The 19,155-nt window shown below is 65.1% G+C and overlaps 1 protein-coding gene across 3 annotated transcripts; it reads left to right on the top strand.

Moving 5' to 3' along the window:
- Positions 1 to 1,590: 1,590 nt before the first annotated feature.
- On the top strand, positions 1,591 to 19,045 carry PCNX3 (pecanex 3). 3 transcript variants are annotated; one of them, XM_090054901.1, is made up of 35 exons: positions 1,591 to 1,879; positions 2,818 to 3,014; positions 3,139 to 3,244; positions 4,012 to 4,051; positions 4,262 to 4,357; positions 4,635 to 5,573; positions 5,757 to 5,886; positions 6,032 to 6,201; positions 6,486 to 6,582; positions 6,746 to 6,884; positions 7,305 to 7,465; positions 7,877 to 8,030; positions 8,142 to 8,174; positions 8,530 to 8,701; positions 8,845 to 8,955; positions 9,107 to 9,198; positions 9,305 to 9,414; positions 9,510 to 9,612; positions 9,704 to 9,796; positions 10,031 to 10,181; positions 10,669 to 10,816; positions 11,198 to 11,375; positions 11,540 to 11,648; positions 12,218 to 12,347; positions 12,715 to 12,773; positions 12,938 to 13,153; positions 13,888 to 14,141; positions 15,524 to 15,754; positions 15,924 to 16,027; positions 16,107 to 16,254; positions 16,601 to 16,831; positions 17,122 to 17,396; positions 17,508 to 17,632; positions 17,738 to 18,060; positions 18,576 to 19,045. In XM_090054901.1, exons 1-35 carry the CDS (start codon positions 1,727 to 1,729, stop codon positions 18,684 to 18,686), a joined length of 5,889 nt encoding a protein of 1,962 aa, XP_089911027.1. In that variant the 5' UTR covers positions 1,591 to 1,726; the 3' UTR covers positions 18,687 to 19,045. The 3 variants fall into 3 exon arrangements, with proteins under 3 accessions (XP_089911027.1, XP_089911028.1, XP_089911029.1); XM_090054902.1 differs by having other exon boundaries at positions 5,760 to 5,886; XM_090054903.1 differs by lacking the exons at positions 17,508 to 17,632; positions 17,738 to 18,060; positions 18,576 to 19,045 and having other exon boundaries at positions 17,040 to 17,178.
- Positions 19,046 to 19,155: the final 110 nt, after the last annotated feature.

Consider the following 19,155-nt stretch of genomic DNA (forward strand, 5'->3'; position numbering starts at 1 on the left):
GGGAAAACTTCTGCCCCCTTCCTACCTCTTAACGCCCCCCCCCGGTGGGGCAGGATCAGGGCCTCCCTTATCTCTTACTCACCTAAAGGGCAAGATTTTGCCTCCTCCTGTCTTTTGCCCCTGCCCAAGGGGAAAACTTCTGGCCTCTTCCTGCCTCCTACCCCCTCAGCGAAGCAGGATCAGGGCCTCCCCGATCTACTACCCCCCCCCCGCAGTCTCTCACCCCTCTTGGGGGGGAATACCTGCCCTCGCCCTGCCTCCTATCCCTCCGCGGGGCAGGATCGGGCCCTGTCTGGCGTCTTGGCCCCCGGCAGGGCCAGGGTCTGCCCCTTTCCTGCCTGTAGCGCCTCCCCGCTTAGAGGCAGGGTTTTGCCCCCGCCCAGGCTCCTACCCCCTGGGGCCTGGCTCTTACCCCCCGGCTCCCACCAGCCCCGGGGCCGCCGTCCGCCCGCGCCCGCCGCGTCTCGGCTCCGGGCCCGGGGTGGAGCCTGGCCCCGGCCCGGCCGGAAGGCGGAGCCGCAACATTGTTACCGGACAAAGGAACAGGAACTGCGGGGGGCGGGGGAGGGAGGGGGGAGGGCGCCCGGACGCTGGGCTCCCTCCCCGGCTCCGGGGGGGGGGGGTCGGACGCTGGGCTCCCTCCGCGGGGCTGAGGGGGGTGTCAGGAGCTCGGAGCCTCTCCCAACGGGGGGGTGCGGGGGTCCCCCAGAGCCAGCCCCCGCCTGCCTGGGCCGCGCTGCAGCCGGGAGCCCCGGAGCTGTGAGCTTCCCCCCACAACAGTGCCCCAGCCTCCGGGCTTCCAGAACCCCCCTAAGCCCACGAGCAGCCCCTCTCCTAGCGGGGATTGGGAGAGCACCCCGTCCGTCCGAACCAGCTGTCCAATAGGCACAGAGAGCGCGGAAACGTCACTGTTCCAGTGCCCGCCCCCGGCCCAGCCGGAAGTGCGCGCATGCGCAGTGGAACTTTCGGTCCTTCCCCCAGTGCACCGTTTGCCCATTTGCGGGCCCCGCCAGCCAACACGCGCAGGCGCAGTACAGTCAGAGGAGCGAGGCCCCGGAAGCGGGATCTCGGCGCGGAAAGCCCTCGCGCCCGCATGCGCACGGTGGATTCAGGCCCCCTTCCGGAAGAGCTGCGCATGCGCCTGGGCTCCCCCACAGTCTTCCTGCCTTTGACCCTAGCACGTTCCCTTCCGCTTCCTGTTGAGTCGTAGAGGGGCGGGGTCGTTGACTCGCGCGGCGCATGCGCAGTTGTGGCGGGCTGCTCTGCCTTGGGTCTTCGGGCTCCTTGCTTCCGGCCTGCGCGGTTTCCAGGGGACCCTCTGCGGCCGGGCCTGTGCTGCTGACCTCTGACCCCGGAAGTGAACCAGACTGGCCAGCCGGCGCTCGCCCCGCGCCTTTGGGGACCCTCCTCCTCCCCCCTGAATTTTGGGGACCCCCCTCGGCCCTGCCTGCGCCCCCCCCCCAGGCCTCCCCTTGGCTGGACCCACCTCTCAGTGCTTGCCCTCAGACCCCTGCCCCCCCACCCCTCCCTGGGGTCACCATGGCGTGAGCGAGGGGGGGTATTCATCACCCAGGGGTGCCCTGCCCCTGCCCTCAGGGCGACGGGGTTGGGGGGGAGGGGTAGGCGCCGGGAGGGGGGAGCGGGGGCTGGGCAGCTGCCTGGATGAGGGTCCCGGCTGGGGCAGGCGGGTCAGAGGAGATCCCCGAGGGGGTGGGGGGCCCCGGCCATGGGCTCCCAGGTGCTGCAGATCCTGCGCCAGGGCGTGTGGGCCTCCCTGACGGGCGGCTGGTTCTTCGACCCGCACCAGAGCACCTTCTCCAACTGCTTCCACCTCTACGCTTGGCTCTTCTTGCTTGTCCTTCCCTTCTTGCTCTACATGGTAAGGCCCCGGGTGCCCCCTCCCCATGGCACCCCTCTTCTCCTGTTCTCCGGCAGCTGACAGAGTGGGGCGGAAAGTGAGGCTTGATCTGGGAGAGGGGGGCTTGGTGCAGGGAATCTGAGGCGGCATGATCTGGGAGGGGGGAAAGGAGGGGCTTCATGCAGGGAAACTGAGGATCTGGGAGTGGGAAAGGGGGCTTGGTGCAGGGAAACTGAGGCATGGATCTGGGAGTGGGGAAGGGGGTCATGGTGGAGGGAGACTGAGGCATGGATCTGGGAAGGGGAAGTGGGGGGCTTGGTGTAGATCCACGGTACATTTTCTGGGTTGGCGCTGTGTGGTCCAATGGGGGTCCTTAGATGAATTGGACCAGGAGCTTGGACACCTGGGTTCTCTGTACGCTTTGGGGGGTGGGGGTAGAGAGTTTGGAGGAGTAAGAGCAGGGGAGCCCAGGAGCCCGGACATCTGGGTTCTCTCCAGCTCTGGCAGTGGGGTCGGGGTTGGGGAGCAGAAGCTGGGAACCGGGATGTCTGGGGTCTCTCCAGCTCTGGAAGTGGGGCCTGAGGGGTTAGAGCAGGGGGTTGGGAGCTGGGACACCACCTGGGTTCTTTCTCTTTTCTGGCAGGGGAGTGGTGTCAGGGTTGTCCAAACAGCTGGGGCTGGGAGCCTGGACCCGGACACCTGGGTTCTTCCCAGCTCTGGGAGAAGAGTAGAATCTTGGAGGGTGCAGGGGATGGAGCCCGGATACCTGTGTTTTCTTTGTACTCTGGGAGGGGGCTGGGCTCTGGGAGCTTAAAGCAGCGGTGGGGTGAGATCCCGGATGCCTGGGTTCTCTTCAGCTTTGGCAGAGTGGGGATGGGAGGTCAAACTGGGAGACTATCAGGGTGGGAGTGCTGGGATCTCCTGGCCACTCCCTGATGGTGGGGTCCGTCTCTTCGCAGGTGCTGCCCCCCAGCAGGCTGGTGGCTGGCATGTACTGTGCTGTGGTTGGCATCTTCTTCACCATCATCAAGACCGTCAACTACCGGCTGCATACCATGTTCGACCAGGGCGAGATCGTGGAGAAAGGAGGCTCTGTGCTGCCCGACGGCGCCAAGGCCGAGGAGGGGGATGCGGGCGATGACAGTAACATGCATAGGTGGGTCTTCTGGGTCCCCCGGGTGTGGGGCCCATCAGAGTTTGGGGGATGGGGTCCCTCCCTGGGATGTGGCTGGCTCTGGAGGGAGGTGCTGCTAAGTGGGTGATGCTGGCTCTCCCTGCAGGGACCCAGGTGGGAGTGTTGAGATGACAGTATTCAGGAAGGCCAGCTCCACGCCGCCCGTGCGCTGTAGCTCCCAGCACTCCGTCTTTGGCTTCAACCAAGTCATGGTGAGTCCAGGGTGGGTAAGAGGAAGACGAGAGAAGAGGTGCGTGTTGCCCTAGCTTTGTAGTCTGGAAGTGAACAGTACATGTCTGAGAGTCCTCTCTCAGGAGACAGCAGTGGCAAAGAAAATCAGGGTGTCTCTGTATCCCAATCCCCCCTCAGAGCCAGCTGCATCTGTTATACTAGGCTGGCAGCACAGCCCACCACAGAGCCAGCTTCAGCACAGGCCCATCTCCCCAGCCCTGATGCCCTCCCAGAGCCAGCTGCATCCCAGTGCCTGGCTTTGTATCCCCACTCCAGAGCTGGCTGCATCCGTTATGCTCAGCCTGCCAGCACAGCCTACCCCAGAGCCAGCTGCAGCACAGACTTGGATCTTCAACCCTGATGTGCCCCAGTGGTGGCTGCCTCTGTTCTACTCAGCTGCTAACACATCCCACCCCAGAGCCAGCCACAGTTCTGCTGCGTGTCCCCACTGCTCAAGGCCCCATCCCAGAGGCCACCATATCTGTTATGCTTACCCCACCACCCCAGAGCATGCTGCAGCCCAGTGACGAGCCCCCTCTTCCCAGCCTTGATGCCCCTACAGAGCTAGTTGCGTGCCAGCAAGCAGTTGTACTGTGCAGATCTCTGTGGGCCATTGGAGGGGCAGGACTGAGACTTGGCACTCACATGATGCATTTAGGGGTTTATTTGTGCCAGATAATTGGGTCTTGTGGCGGGGGAGCTCAGGGGCCAGCATTGAACCTCCCTATATCTGGCTGTCTCTCCCTAGGAGCTCCTGCCCCACCTGGAAGATGCTGGAGCCCGAAGAGGTGAGTGGAGCACTGGCAAGGGCAGGGGGGAAGGTGGTGCCTCCATCAGTACTGCCCTGCTTGACCCCAGACCTGGGGCACCTGCCTCCCGCCTATAAGGCTCCGTGAGGGGCCTTTAGTGTGGGCTGGGCTACCTCGTGGTCAGGGCCTGCTGGGGTCTCCCCACCACCACCACCCTAGACCCCAGGCATTTGTCTATCCATCCGGCAGACATCAAGGAGCTGGTGAGGGCCCAGGGAAGCAACAACGTCATTGTCACCTCGGCTGACCGTGCACTGCTAAAGCGCCGCCAGCAAGATGACCCCAGTAAGGACTAGGGGGCACTGGGGGATCTGAGGGGGGCTTGTCTCTTTGGGGGTGCAGATAGAGAGATGCATCAGGGCCCCGGCTGGTAACCAGGTCTTGGAGGGGACTGGATGCCTGGGTTCCAGCTCGGCTCTGGGAGTGGAGGGTGAGAGCAGAGGGGCTGGAAACCTGGACAGTTGGGTTCTCCCCAGCTCTGGGAGGGGGGTGAGAGCAGGGGGGCTGGGAGCCCAGACGTCTGAGGTGAATAACTACTCTTTGCTTTTCTATCTCCTGGCAGTTGGCGACTCCCCCCCTGAGGGCCTGCCCGGGGGCCCCTCCGGTGATGCACCCCCTACTCCTGCACCTCCGGACCCTCTTCTCCAGCCCCTCCCTCCAGCCCCTCCCTCAGCGCCCAGCACAGACTCCTCGGAGCCCTCCCCAGGGAGCCGCTGGGCAGGCGAGAGCCCTGTTGAGGCTCCCCCCAGCCCCCTGCTGCCTGGTGGCCTAAGCCAAAGCTTCCTGAGCCTGGCACTGCCTGGAGGACCCCGCTACCGGCCCCTGGAGGGGCCGGGCCCCGAGCACCCTCCTCCCCCACAGGCAGGTTCCTCTGACAGCTGCTTCAGTGGCACTGACAAGGAGACGCCCAGCACCCGCAGCAGCTACCGCAGTGAGCAGACCCACTCCACGCAGCTGGACAGCCCCCCTGGGCGGGTCCCAGCACCCCCCGCTGGCAGTGACACGGAGCCCCCCTCAGACGGAGACCTGCCCCGCTCCCCTCCACCGCCGGCTGAGCCCGTGGTGAGGCCCAAGGAGCTGGCCTTGCGGCGGGGGAAACTAAGTGGACGCCGGCGCCGGAGACCCGGGGGCCGGAGCCTGGAGCCTGGGGGGGCCTTCACGGAGGACGAGGACTCCAGCGAGGGCAGTGAGGACTCTAGCCTGCGCTCCCAGCGCCCCTACAGCTCTGACAGCTCCTCTTCCACCTCCTGCTACTCCCCGGAGGCCGAGGCCCCTGCGGCCACCCGCTACGGGCCCCGGGCTGCAAAGACCCATGCCCGCGTGCTCAGCTTGGACGGTGCTGGCCCAGGGCCCCCCGCCACAACCACAGCCCCCTCGCTGCCCCCGCCTCCACTGCCCCCACCTGGCCTGGCCAAGGCCGACCTAGAGGCTCCCCCTGGACCTGGGGCCAACCAGCCAGGCTGGCGTGGGGAACTAATGGACGAGGGTGCCGTGGGTGGAGGTGAGTCTACCCAACCTAAGCTGGGACAGACCGATATTGGGGTGCCTGGGGATGGGGTTGCTGGGAGCTGAGGCCTGGTCTGCTTGTGACATCAGCCCCTCCACGGCTCTGGCAGGGCAGAGGGAGGCAGGGCACTGGGGAACTCTGATCCCAATCTCTGGCTCATCCCTTGTCTCCCTACAGCAGGGCCAGGTGGGGATGAGAGCCGGCGGGAGAGAGCCAGCAGCGTGCGGCGCTCCCAGGCCATGCGGCGGCGGCACAACGCAGGCAGCAACCCCACACCCCCCTCCTCTGTCATGGGGTCCCCACCCAGGTAAACAGTGCCCCTCACTTCCAATCTGCAGCCCCCTGCTCCCCTAGCCCTGCTGGTGCCCTTCACTCCCAACCCGCAGCCCCCTGCCCCCCAGTGTCTGGCTGACATCCTTCTGTCTCCCTCCTTCCCCTCCCTGCCCCCCCAGCCTGCAGGACCTGCACCGGGGCCGGGCAGCCTCTCATGGGCGGGCACTGACGCTGCCCTCGGCCCTGCAGTTCGCCAGCTCCCTGCTGCTGCCACGCGGTGCCATCCACGAGGCCTGCACCTTCGATGACACTTCTGAGGGTGCCGTACACTATTTCTACGACGAGAGCGGTGAGCGGGGTTGGGGGGAGGCTTCCCTAGCATGGACCCCCCAGCCTGGGTGATGCCCCTCACTCACAACCCACAGTCCCCTGCTCCCCCTTTCCCATTGCCTGGTGTCCCCATTTCCAACCCATAACCTCTGCCCCCCCCCAGCTTTTCTGGTGCCCTTCACTCCTGACCCACAATCCACTACATGCCTGGAACTTTCCCTTCTATCAGGGCTCTGAGGGAGGGTGTGGGGGCCAGGGCCTGGCACCCCCTCCCCCTCAGTGCCCCCTCCCATTTCCCCACAGGTGTGCGGCGCTCCTACACCTTTGGCCTGGCAGGTGGCGGGTACGAGAACCCCATGGGGCAGCAGGTTGGTGCCGAGCACACGGGGAACAGCGCTTGGTGAGTGAGGGTCAGGAGGGTTCAGCTGTGGGTGGGACAGTATGTATAGCACACCAGTATTTCAGCAGTAGGGGGTGTTTCGTTGGAGGCGGGGGGCAGCCAGCAGGGGTGCTATGTCTGGGGTCCACCTCTTGACCTCCTTGATGACCCCCGTCTTTTGCAGGGACCGGCACTCGCACTCATCCAGCTTCAACTCAACAGAGGTGGCCGAGGGTGGGGGGCCCGGCCTGGCCCTGCTCCAGCCCCGGCCTGTGGTGCTCCAGGGGATGCAGGTGCGGCGCGTCCCCCTGGAGATCCCTGAGGTGAGGGGGGGGCCTTGCCCAGGGGACTGGCAGGAAGGGGGGCAGTTGTGGGTCCAGGGGGTGGAGGGGGCAGGGGCTGAGTTTGAGGTGGGATCATGGATTCAGGGACTCTGGGTTGGGGGAGGAGCAGGGAAGAGCTGGGGTCCTGGATGCCCGGGTTCCCTTCAGCTCTGGGAGAAAGCCGGGGGAGTTGCGAGCCCGGACACCTGGGTTCTCTCCAGCTCTGGAAGGGGAGTGGGGGCTGGGGGGTGAGAGCAAGGAGGCAGGTCTCAGGCTTGGAGTAGAGGTGCTGTCAGCCAGGTGGGTGGGTCTGTGCAGTGGGGTGGAGGCCACAGGGGGAAGTGGGGGGCCACTGGATGGGCCTTGGGGGGCTGTGACGACTGCTGACTTCCCTCCCCATCCCCCTTCCCCTGCCGGCAGTTCGACCTGCTGGACCAGGAGTCTCTGCACGAGTCGCAGGAGCACGCGCTGATGATGGAGGAGCGCGGCCGCCCCCGGCACTGCTACAAGTACTGGCTACTGCCTGGGCGCTGGGTGCGGGTGCGCTATGACCGCCTCGCTCTGCTGGCTCTGCTCGACCGGTCAGTGGCCCCTGTACCCCAGCCCCAATGGCCCTCCAGAGCTGGCCGCATCCCAGTGAAAGGCCCCGTCTCCCCTGCCCTGGCCCAACTGCCCAGAGCCAGGTGGAGCCCTGTACCTTTAGCCCTGAGCTCCCTAGAGCCAGTCCCAGCTCTGTCCTCCCCTAGAACCAGGGACAGCTCCCTACCCCAGCCCTGCCCCCTTCACCCACAGCCAGGGACCCTGGCCCTGACTCCCACCAAGAGCTGGGCTCAGCCCCAAATTCCGAGTCCTGACCCTTTGTCTAGCCCCAGCCCTGTATCCACAGCCTGATGCCCCCAAGAGCCAGCCACATCTCAGCAAGGAGCCCCCTCTCCTCAGGCCATATTTAGGGGGTCCCTGCTGGTCCCTGACCCTACTCTCTGGCCCTGTAGGCACCGGGGGGTGATGGAGAACATCTTTGTGGTGGCTCTGGTGGTCTTGGTGGCCTTTCTGGGCTACCTGCTGCTGCTCCAGGGCTTCTTCAGGGACATCTGGGTCTTCCAGTTCTGTGTGGTCATCGCTAGCTGCCAGTACTCGCTGCTCAAGGTGAGACCTCCCCCTGCCCACCTCCCTGGCAGCCTCTGCCCACCTAGGTGCCCTCAGTCTGCCCCTTCCCCACACCACTGGGGCCTGAGCCCGTCTCGCTTTGTCTTCTAGAGCGTGCAGCCTGATGCCGCGTCTCCCATGCACGTGAGTGACCAATGGGGCTCACCAGGGAGGGTCTGGTATCCCCCCCAGTGCTCTCCAGAGCCGGCTGCATCTGTTCTACTCAGCCACTGACATGTCCTATCCCAGAGCCAGCTGCATTTCAGCCCCATGTCCCCGATGCCCACGGCTGCGTTCCAGAGGAAGCCGCATCTCTGTTCTGCCCAGCCTCTGATATCCACCACCCCAGAGCTGGCTGCATCTGTGCTATTTGACTACCAGCACAGCCCACCCCAGACCCATCTCCCTAGACCTGATGCCCTCAGGAGCCAGCCCCAACACACACTGGGGAGCAGGAGGGGCAGTGTCAGCCCCTCTGACCCTGCTGCCCCCCCCACAGGGTCACAACTGGATCATTGCCTATAGCCGTCCTGTGTACTTCTGCGTGGCCTGTATTGTCATCTGGGGGCTGGACTTGTGCGCCCGCGCCCCACCCCTGCCTCCCGCCACCCTCTACGGCCTGGCCCTCTTCTCCCCTGGCTTCTTCCAGGCTGCCCGTGATGCCACCACTGGTGAGTGAGTCTCTCTCCATCCAACCTGGAACTCCTCAGCCAGTGGGGGGAACCTAGAAGGGGCAGTGGGAGAGCGTTACTCCAGCCTGGGGAGCTGGAGGGGTCCTGGGGACCTTGCTTGACCCCATTTCTCCCCTCTGCAGTTTTCACCCTCTGCTTTCCCATCGTCTTCCTTCTTGGGCTCCTGCCCCAGGTCAACACTTGCCTCATGTACGTCCTGGAGCAGCTGGACATGCATCTCTTCGGGGGCACGGGTGAGCCCGGACACCAGGGTTCTCTGCAGTGCTGGGGGCGAGAACAGGGGGGCTGGGAGCCTGGGCACCTGGCTTCTTTTCAGCTCTGGGTGGGGGAGTGGAGGCTGGGAAGCCCTTGGTAGTGACCTTGTCTTCCCACTCCCCACCCCAGCTGCCACCAGCCCCCTCTCAGCTCTGTATAGCCTCCTGCGCAGTCTCCTCATCGCCACCTTCCTCTACGGATTCTGCCTCGGTGCCATCAAGGTACTGGGGGGTCCTGATCCTGGATGTGGATAGGGAAGGGGAGCTCGGAAGGGGGACCTGGTCCCAGGGTCTAGGCTCACCCTGCTCCCTGCTCTCATCCCTCCAGGCACCGTGGAGCGACCAGCATGTGCCCGTCCTGTTCTCTGTGTTCTGTGGTCTCTTAGTCGCCCTCTGCTACCACCTCAGCCGCCAGAGCAGTGACCCCACCGTGCTCTGGTCAGTGCCGGGGTTCTCTTGGGTTCTCTCCAGCTCTGGGGGCGGGGTGTGGGGGGTGGTATCCTGCCCAGCTGACCCCTCTCCCACCCCCCCAGGTCCCTGGTCCGTGCCAAGCTGTTCCCAGAGTTCGAGAACCGCAGCCCCGAGAGCCCCCCCAGCGTGCAGGACCCCCTGCCTGAGAAGCTGCGCAGCTCCGTGGTGAGCAGGGGATGGAGGCTGGGGTGGCAGTTTTGGGAGGAGAAGGGCCCCCCCAAGATGCCTGCGCCCCTGACGGCCACTCCCCCCACAGCGGGAGATCCTCTACTCGGACCTGGTGATGTGCGTGGTCATTGCCGTGCTCACCTTCGCCATCAGTGCTAGCACTGTCTTCATTGCCCTCAAGGTAGGGCTCCCAGCCCCCTGCTCTCCCCTCAGACCCCTCTCAGGGCTGGAGGGAAGTCTCAGGGGGCATGCAGGGTGTGGGGGGGAATGTAGGGGTCTTGGAGGGGCTAGTAGGATATGGGGGGGTGAGAGAATCTCAGGGGGTGTAAAGTGGGGAGTGTGAAGGTGTGCGAGAGGGTCTGGGGCGTGTCTCCTGTGAGGGGGCATCTCTGACCCCTACCCCCTGGCCCCCCAGTCGGTGCTGGGCTATGTGCTGTACGCCCTGGCCGGGCTGGTCGGCTTCCTCGCCCACTACCTGCTGCCCCAGCTCCGCAAGCAGCTGCCCTGGGTCTGCCTCGCCGTGCCAGTGCTGAAGCCCCATGAGTACAGCCAGTTCGAAGTGCGCGGTGAGTGCCCCTCCGCTGAGCTGGCTGCTGCTGTTCTACTTGGCTGCTGTCATGTCCCACCCCATAGCCAGCCGCATTGCAGCCCCATGTCCCCAGTACCTGAGGCCCCACCCTAGAGGCAGCTATGTCTCTGTTCTACTCAGCTGCTGACACCCCCCACGCTAGAACCAGCTGCATCCAGGTGCCTGGCTTTGTACCCCCAGCCCTTGCCCCCCCCCAGGTTGCATCCATTCTACTCAGCCGCCACCACAGCCCACCCCAGAGCCAGCCACACCACAGACCTCCCCAGAGTCAGCTGCCTCTGTTCTACTTGGCTGCTGACTCCCCCCTACCCCAGCAGCAGCCTCATTTCAGCCATGCACGCCCATTTTTCAAGGTCCCACCCCAGAGGCAGCTGCGTCTGTTATACTCAGCTGTCAACACCCCGTGCCCCAGAGCTGGACATGCCCCAGCATGGGGCCTTGATGCTGGCATTGCCCCCTCCCAGGTGCAGCCCAGCTGATGTGGTTCGAGAAGCTGTACGTCTGGCTGCAGTGCGTAGAGAAGTATGCACTGTACCCAGCTGTGGTCCTCTACGCGCTCACCCTGGACGCCCAGGCTGCCAGCGCCCCCCAGCCTGGCACCCCCTGCCTCTAGTAGGTACCACCCCTGCCTGGGGGGCTGCTCAGGGCCCAGTCCTGGGACAGGACCCTCAAATGGGCCCATCTCAGCTCTCCCCATCTTTTTTTTCGTTCTTGGGGGGCAGCTTGATACTAACACAGCAGGCAAGGAGTTCCCCACTGTATGTGCCTCCGGCTGGGCAAGGAGGGTCCCAGGGCTACGGGAAGCCTCAGCCGGGGCAAGAAGTCCAGGGGTGGTGGTTGGGTGGGGGGGCGGGGCAGGGACAAGCTGAGGTGGGGGTCAATTTGGGTGGCGGGGGATCAGTGTCTGGCTGGGGGTCTGATTGGTGGGGTTGGGTGATTGCAGGGGCGGTTTGGGGGTCCTGGCCCCCATCTCACACCCCCCTGTGCCCACAGCTGCCGTGCCCTGCTGCTGACCGTGGCAGGGATGAAGCTCCTGCGTGGGGCGTTCTGCTGCCCCCCCCACCAGTGCGTGACCCTTGGCCTCACCGTCCTCTTCTTCCGCTTCGACTGTCCCCGCTGCTCTGAGGGCTTTGTGCTCGACTACTTTCTCATGTCCATCGTCTGCAGCAAGGTGGGGCAGGGGTGTCCACACCACCCCCCCAGGCATCTGGGTTATCAGTCCCCCCCCCCCCCACCCCGGCTCTCACCCCACAGCCGTTGCTTTATTCCTAGAGCTGGGGGGAACCCACGTGTCTGGGCACCATGCTGACCCCCCACCCCCTTCCCTCCCAACAGCTGTGGGACTTGCTGTACAAGCTGCGCTTCGTGCTCACCTACATCGCGCCCTGGCAGATCACCTGGGGCTCTGCCTTCCACGCCTTCGCCCAGCCCTTCGCTGTGCCCCGTATCCTGCCTGTCACCAGGGTCTGGGGGGAGCTTGGAGGGCATGACGGGGGGGGTCTGGAAGTCCGTGTCCCCAAGCAGTTGGTTTATGTGAGGCAGGTTGGGGGCTGCAGTTTGAGGACAGCTTTATTGGGGGTTTCCATGCCTGTGAGAGTATCTTGTGGGGGTCCCGTGCACCTGTGGATGTGTGGAGTCCCACTGGGGTTTGGGGGTGTCAGGCTGGGGAAGCATCCTGCAGGTACTGCAGGGGAGGTGGGGTTCAGCTGTGGTTTGGGGTTGGGGGGGTCTGAGGAGGGTCTCTACCTTTTGAGGGTCCAGCTGGGGAGGAACCTAGGAAGTCTGTGTCCCATTGGTTGTGGGGGGGGATCTGGCAGGGGTTTGGGGGGGATCCTGGGTGGTATGCCTTGGGGTGTGGGGGAGGAGGGTAGGGCTATGGTTTGGGATGGTTGGGGGGATCTAGCTATGTCTCTCGGGTGTTGGAGGGTTTCTGCCAGTGCAGGGTCCCAGCCCTGCCTGTGTGGGGGGCTTCTCTCCCCCACCCTGGTTGTTTCTTTGACCGCCCCCCCGCAGACTCGGCCATGCTGTTTGTGCAAGCTGCGCTGGCTGCCATCTTCTCGGCCCCGCTGACGCCCCTGCTGGGCAGTGCCGTCTTCCTCATGTCCTACGCGCGGCCCCTCAAGTTCTGGGAACGTGACTACAAGTGAGTTGGGGTCCACAGCCCCCCTCCACCTCCCTCCCTGTTCCACAGATCCTGGCACAGGTGGGCGGCCCTTTGCTGCAGCGGTGGTCCCTTCTGAAAATGAGCCCCCCCGCCCCCATCCCTCCTCCCCAGAACTGGGCACCCAGTAGCAGTTAACTAGAGACTTGCCCCCCCCCCCCCAATAGCCAGGACTGCATAAACACACCCTGGGCTTCTCTCCCTCTGAGGTCCTGCAGCTGGGCTGGGCCTGCTCCCACCTTCCTGTGTAGGATCCCCCAGCAGCTCCTTCTGGCTGGGCTGGTGACTGGGGTGGGGGGCAAAGTGGGCAGCATTAACTTGTCTCGTCTCTTCCACCCCCACTCCCCAGCACAAAGAGGGTTGACCACTCCAATACCCGCCTGGCCACCCAGCTGGACCGTAACCCCGGTGAGTAGGGCCCCTGCTGAGCCACCAGCAGGGAGCCATTGGTGTGCTATCAGTGGTCTCCCATCCACAAGCTCACCTTGCCAGACCCTGCTTAGCTTCCCAGGAGGCAGCAGGGCCAGCCTGGGCCAAGCACCCCCTCCCATTTAACCCTTGCCTGGCCGCAGGGGCAGATGACAACAACCTGAACTCCATCTTCTACGAGCACCTGACGCGGTCGCTGCAGCAGACGCTGTGCGGGGACCTGCTGCTGGGGCGTTGGGGCAACTACGCGGCCGGCGACTGCTTCATCCTAGCCTCTGACTACCTCAATGCCCTGGTGCACCTCATCGAGATTGGCAATGGGCTCGTCACCTTCCAGCTGCGTGGCCTTGAGTTCCGTGGTGAGCACACGGCACCCCCGAGAGCCAGCCGCATCCCTGTATCACTGGCCGTTATGCCCCCAGAGCCAGCCGCATCCCTGTAACCCCAGCGCCAACGCCCCCCAAAGCCGGCCACATCCCTGTATCTCTGGTCCTAAAACCTCTGCCCACAGCTAGCTGCATCCTTGTATCCCTGGTCCCGATGCCCCCCAGAGCTGGCTGCATCCCCATATCCCCAGCCCTGATGCCCCACAGAGCCCGCTGCATGTTCTTCTCAGCTGCTGGCTCTTTCCACCCCACAGCCAGCTACATTTCAGCCCTATATCCCAGCTTCCACACCCCACCCCAGAGCTGGCTGCATCTGTTCTACTTAACTGCTGACACATCCCACCCCAGAGCCAGCAGCATTTCTGTCCCATGTCCCCAGTGCCCAAGGCCCCACACCAGATGCAGCTGCGCCTTGCTTCTACTCCGTTGCTGACACCCCCCACCCCAGAGGCAGCTTCACCCCGGTGCCCAGCTTTATACCCCCAGCTCCTGCCCCACCCCACAGTCGGCAGCATCTGCTCTACTTGGCCGCTGACATCCCGCCCCAAAGCCAGCTGCATTTCAGCTCCACATCCCCAGTGCCCAAAGCCTCCCTGCCCGCCAAGGCAGCTGCATCTCTGTTCTGCTCAGCTGCCACCACTGCCCACCCCAGCATCAGCTGTGTCCCCATCTCCCCAGCCCCGTGTGACGCCCACCTCTGCCCCTAGGCACATACTGCCAGCAGCGGGAGGTGGAGGCCATCACGGAGGGGGTGGAGGAGGACGAGGGCTGCTGCTGCTGTGAGCCAGGGCACCTGCCCCACGTGCTGTCCTTCAACGCGGCCTTCGGGCAGCGCTGGCTGGCCTGGGAGGTGGCCGCCACCAAGTACGTGCTGGAGGGCTACAGCATCAGCGACAACAATGCTGCCTCCATGCTGCAGGTCTACGACCTCCGCAAGGTCCTCATCACCTACTACGTCAAGGTCAGGGGGCGGGGCCTGGGCTGGGGGGAGGGGCTTGGAGCTCCTTGGGTGAAAGGGGAGAGCCTAGGGCAGGGGTGGGCCATTGTGTTGGGCGGGGGTCGGCTTACTGAGTTTTGGCAAGCCATCAAGGGCTGCATGACAGGCAGCCAGGGCAGATAAATATTAATTTTCCAAATTTTTTAGGGGACCCACGGGCAGATAGAATGACCTGGGGCTTGCGCCATGTTTTGCCCACCCCTGGCTTAGGGCAAGTGGGACCTGGGATGAGGCAGGGCATGAGGTTTCGGGGGTGGGGCCTGAGCCTGGGGAGGGGGCAGGGCTTAGTGAGGCCGCAGCTGGAGTACTGCGTCCAGTTTTGGGCTCCACAATTCAAAAAGGATGCGGAGAAGCTTGAGAGAGTCCAGAGGAGAGCCACGCGCATGATCAGAGGTCAGGAAAACAGATCTTACGATGACAGGCTGAGAGCCACGGGACTCTTTAGCCTGGAAAAGCGCAGGCTCAGGGGTGATCTGATGGCCACCTATAAGTTTATCAGGGGTGACCACCAGGATCTGGGGGAACGTCTGTTCACCAGAGCGCCCCAAGGGATGACGAGGTCGAACGGTCACAAACTCCTGCAAGACCGTTTCAGGCTGGACATAAGGAAGAATTTCTTTACTGTCCGAGCCCCCGAGGTCTGGAAGTCTGCCAGCGGAGGTGGTTCAGGCACCTACATTGAACACCTTCAAGAGTAAATCGGATGCTTATCTTGCTGGGATCCTATGACCCCAGCTGACTTCCTGCCCTCTGGGCGGGGGGCTGGACTCGATGATCTCCCGAGGTCCCTTCCAGCCCTAATGTCTATGGAATCTATGAAATCTATAATACTTTGGTTGAAAGGGTGGAGCTAGGTGGAGGCTTGGGGCAGGGGGTGGGGTCTGAGCCAAAGGGGGAGGAGCTAGGATCTCAATGACTGTAAGGGGTGGAGCCTAGAGAGGGAGGGATTTGGGAAAGGGGGCAGGGCCTGGACTGGAGAGGGTGTGTGGAACCAGAGGAGAATGGGATCTTGGGAAATGAGTGCGGTGTGGCAGGGCCTGGACTGGAGGGGGTGGGGCTAAGGTTCTCTGTACAAGAAGGGGTGGAGCCTAGGGAGGGTAGAGTCTTGGGAAAGAGGTGGGGTCTGGGTTTGGGGTGGAGCCTAGGCTGGAGGGGGTGGGGCTGTAGTTGGGGGTTGGTGCTAGAACCTGTTGTGCTGGAGGGGGCGAGCATGGGCATGGGCGGGGCCTGGGCTTGTGGGCAGGGCTGAGATGTAGTGAGGGGCGGGGCCTAGGGCAGGTCCAGGGAGAGCTCCCAGGGGATCCTGCCCTGGGGGCGCTCATCCCCCCTTCCGTGCTGACCCCCAGAGCATCATCTACTATGTGACGCGGTCGCCCAAGCTGGAGGACTGGCTGCGGCACGAGGGCATCCGTGAGGGGCTGCGCGGCGCCGTGGCGCCCGGCTACGTTGATACCGACCCCACCTTCAACCCCAACATCGACGAGGACTACGACGCCCGCGCCGCCGGCCTCACGCTGCCCGCCTTCCGCCACGCGCACCTGGCCTGGATCCAGCACTGCGCCGCCCAGTGCCCCACGGTGCGCCCCGGACGCCCGGGTCCTCTCCTGTGCTGCGCCGGGAGCAAGAGCAGGAGCCCAGACGCCTGGGTCCTCGGGGAGGGGAGGGAGCAGGGGGCTGGCTGGGAGCCTGGACGCCTGGCTCCTCTCCTGCTCCCAGCCCTTTACCTGCTTGCTCTCGTCTCCGCAGCCCGTGGACAAGGAGTGGGACTCTCCGTTGGTCACTCTCTGCTTCGGGCTGTGCGTGCTGGGCCGCCGGGCTCTGGGCACTGCCTCTCACAGCATGTCGGCCAGGTGAGATGCCCCCACCCCGCCCCACCCCGCCCCACTCACCCCCCACTCACCCCCCACTGACACTCCCCTGCTCACCCAGCCTGGAGCCCTTCCTGTACGGCCTCCACGCCCTCTTCAAGGGGGACTTTCGCATCACCTCCCCCCGTGACGAGTGGGTCTTCGCTGACATGGATCTGCTGCACCGCGTTGTGGCGCCCGGTGTGCGCATGGCCCTCAAGCTGCACCAGGTGCACCCAGACGCCAGGGTCCCACGGGGCTGGGGGAGCCTGTGTGGCTTGGGGATTAAGGGACGATGCTGTTGGGGCGGTTGGGGGTCTCCATGGGCAGGTGTCCTGGAGCAGGGGCAGCTGGGAGCCCAGATGTCTGGGTTCCCTCCAGCTCCAGGATGGGAGTTGGGGCTGGGTTCCCTCCAGCTCAGGGAGTAGAGTGGGGGGCTGTGGGGTCTGGATGCCTGGGTTCCCTGGGCAGGTGTATATGGGGGGGGGCAGGGGGAGAGATGTGCTCCTGAGGGAGACCCCTGGGCAGTTGCAGACAAGGTGGAGGATCTGGGTGACCCCCTTTCCACGCCCCCAGGACCATTTCACATCACCAGATGAGTATGAGGATCCGGCTGTGCTGTATGAGGCCATTGCGGGGCACGAGCAGCGCCTGGTGATCTCGCACGAGGGCGACCCGGCCTGGCGTGGTGCCATCCTGGCCAACGCGCCTGCCTTGCTGGCCCTGCGCCACGTGCTGGACGATGCCGCCGACGAGTACAAGGTGGTGACGTTGCACCGCCGCCACCTCGGCTTCCGCGTCATCAAGGTGAGGACCCCTGTGCCCAGGCCCGCCCTGCCCCAGCTCAGCGTCTCTCTTGCAGGTGGACGCCGGGGGCTGTGTGGAACCCAGGCATCTGGGCCCCATCTCAGCCCCCTTCCCCTCCCCCAACCAGGCGAAATGATGGGGGGGGTGCATGGGTGTGCGTGTGTGTGGAACCCAGGCGTCCAGGCCCACGGTCAGCTATTTGTTGCAGTTGAACCAGGAGCGGATGTTAGGCCTGGGGGCCTGGTGAGCTCGGGCGTCCGGGCCCTGTCTCACCGTCGACCCCCTTGCAGGTGAACCGGGAGTGCGTGCGGGGGCTGTGGGCCGGGCAGCAGCAGGAGCTGGTTTTCCTGCGCAACCGCAACCCGGAGCGTGGCAGCATCCAGAACGCCAAGCAGGCGCTGCGCAACATGGTGAACTCCTCGTGTGACCAGCCCGTGGGCTACCCTATCTACGTCTCGCCCCTCACCACCTCCTACGCTGGCCCCCACGCCCAACTGCGCCGCCTGGCCGGGCCCCCGCCCAGCCCCCGCGCCATCGCCGACTGCCTGCTGCGCACCTGGCACCGGTGGGTGCAGGCAGCACCGCGCTGGGGGGGTACGAGGGGCAGCTGGGTGCAGGGGAAGGGGGCCTGAGACCTGGGTTCTGCCCCCATGACCCCCCCCATTTCCGCCCCCAGGCTACAAAAGGGCTGCGGCGCCGGGTGCAACAGCGGGGGCAACATCGAGGACTCGGACTGCGGGGGGTGTCCGGGGGCTTCAAACCCCCACGACCTGCCCAGCAGCACCGGCCAGCCCCAGCCAGGTACTGCCCGGACGCCCAGATCAGGGAGGGGAGGGGGGTCTAGGGGTGAGAGTGGGGGGTGCTGGGAGCCCCAACCCCTTTAACCCCTTGTCTCCTTCTCTGCAGGCCCAGAGCCCAGCCCAGCCGCCGCAGCGCCCTCCTGGCCAGGGCGGGGGGGAGGGGAAAGTCGCCGTGAAGCCCCTGCCCGAGTGCCGGCCCCCCCACGCCTCCCAGGCAGCCAGGCGGGGAGTGCTGAGGGGGCAGGGAATGGGCGTAGTGCCCCCCCACGGCCCCCACCCGGGCCCCCTGGCCCCCCTGATGGGCCCTGTGGCAAGTGGAGCCTGCCCGGGCGCCGCGGCCCTGGAGGAGGGGGCGATAGTAGCGATGGGGGGCCCCCCACTCCCCCCAGTGCCACAGCCCCCCCGGGCACCCCCAGCACCCGCACACAGGTGAGCCCCCCTCTTGCTGTGGGGATCTCCTGGGCTGACCTGAGGACCCCCCCCCACACACACACCCTGTGCCCGGTGCTTCTTTGGCTAGATCTGAGACACCTCCCCCCACCCCCACCCCCACATCACCCCCTGGGCTGGCCTGAGACCCCCGCAACCTCCTGTACTGCCGCCAGCCCCCCCCCCCCATGTCCCACCCCCTGGGTGAGGGAGCAGCTGCCTGACCTCAGGGCAGATTTGATACCCCCGGCTCTTCGGAGTGGGGATGGTCCGTGCTGCCCCCCCCCCCCCCACATCACCCCCTGGGCTGGCCTGAGACCCTCGCAACCTCCTGTACTGCCGCCATGTCCCACCCCCTGGGTGAGGGAGCAGCTGCCTGACCTCAGGGCAGATTTGATACCCCCGGCTCTTCGGAGTGGGGATGGTCCGTGCTGCCCCCCCCCCACCCCCAGCCCCAGGGAGGGGGTCCACTGGGGATACACCCTCCTCTAACCACTGGGCCTTTCTCCCCACAGCCTCCAGAGACCCCCCCCGGAGCCAGCGCCGCTGCCAGTGCCCCTCCGGAGCCTGCGCCCCTCCCCCAGGACAGCCCAGCCGCCCAGCCCCTGCTCCAGCACCAGTACTGAGGCTGGGGGGCCGCCCACTCCCACCCACACCCCGGGCTGGACCCGCCGGATCCCATCCCCCCCAGGACTGAGCAATACGGGGGGGCCCATGGACAGCTGTGCTGGCCCAGGGCCAGGAGACCCCACAGGGGGCAGGAGACCTCCCCCTCTTCTATTCCCCCGGGGGCAGGAGACCCCCCCCTTCTGCCCTCCCCCCAGCTGTTTGCTTCTTTGGGGGGCAGATTGGAAGGTATTTCTTTTGTTTTTCCTTTCAGACTGGGGGAAGAAGCCCCGATTTTGGGGCTTGGGGGAGTTTTGTTTTATTATTATTTTTTTTTTGGTTGGTAAGAAAAAAACTATTAAAAAACTTAAGACAAAAAGCAAGGCGGAGGAAGTGGTGAGAGGGGAGGGGGGGCAGCCTGGGTGCTCTGTGTGGGGCAGCGCGGGCTCGGGGCCCGGATACCTGGGTTCCTTCCAGCGGTGGGAGGGA

Source organism: Crocodylus siamensis, chromosome 6 (genome assembly GCF_052110815.1).
Source record: "Crocodylus siamensis isolate JL-2025a chromosome 6, ASM5211081v1, whole genome shotgun sequence".
Classification (NCBI taxonomy): Eukaryota; Metazoa; Chordata; order Crocodylia; family Crocodylidae; genus Crocodylus; species Crocodylus siamensis.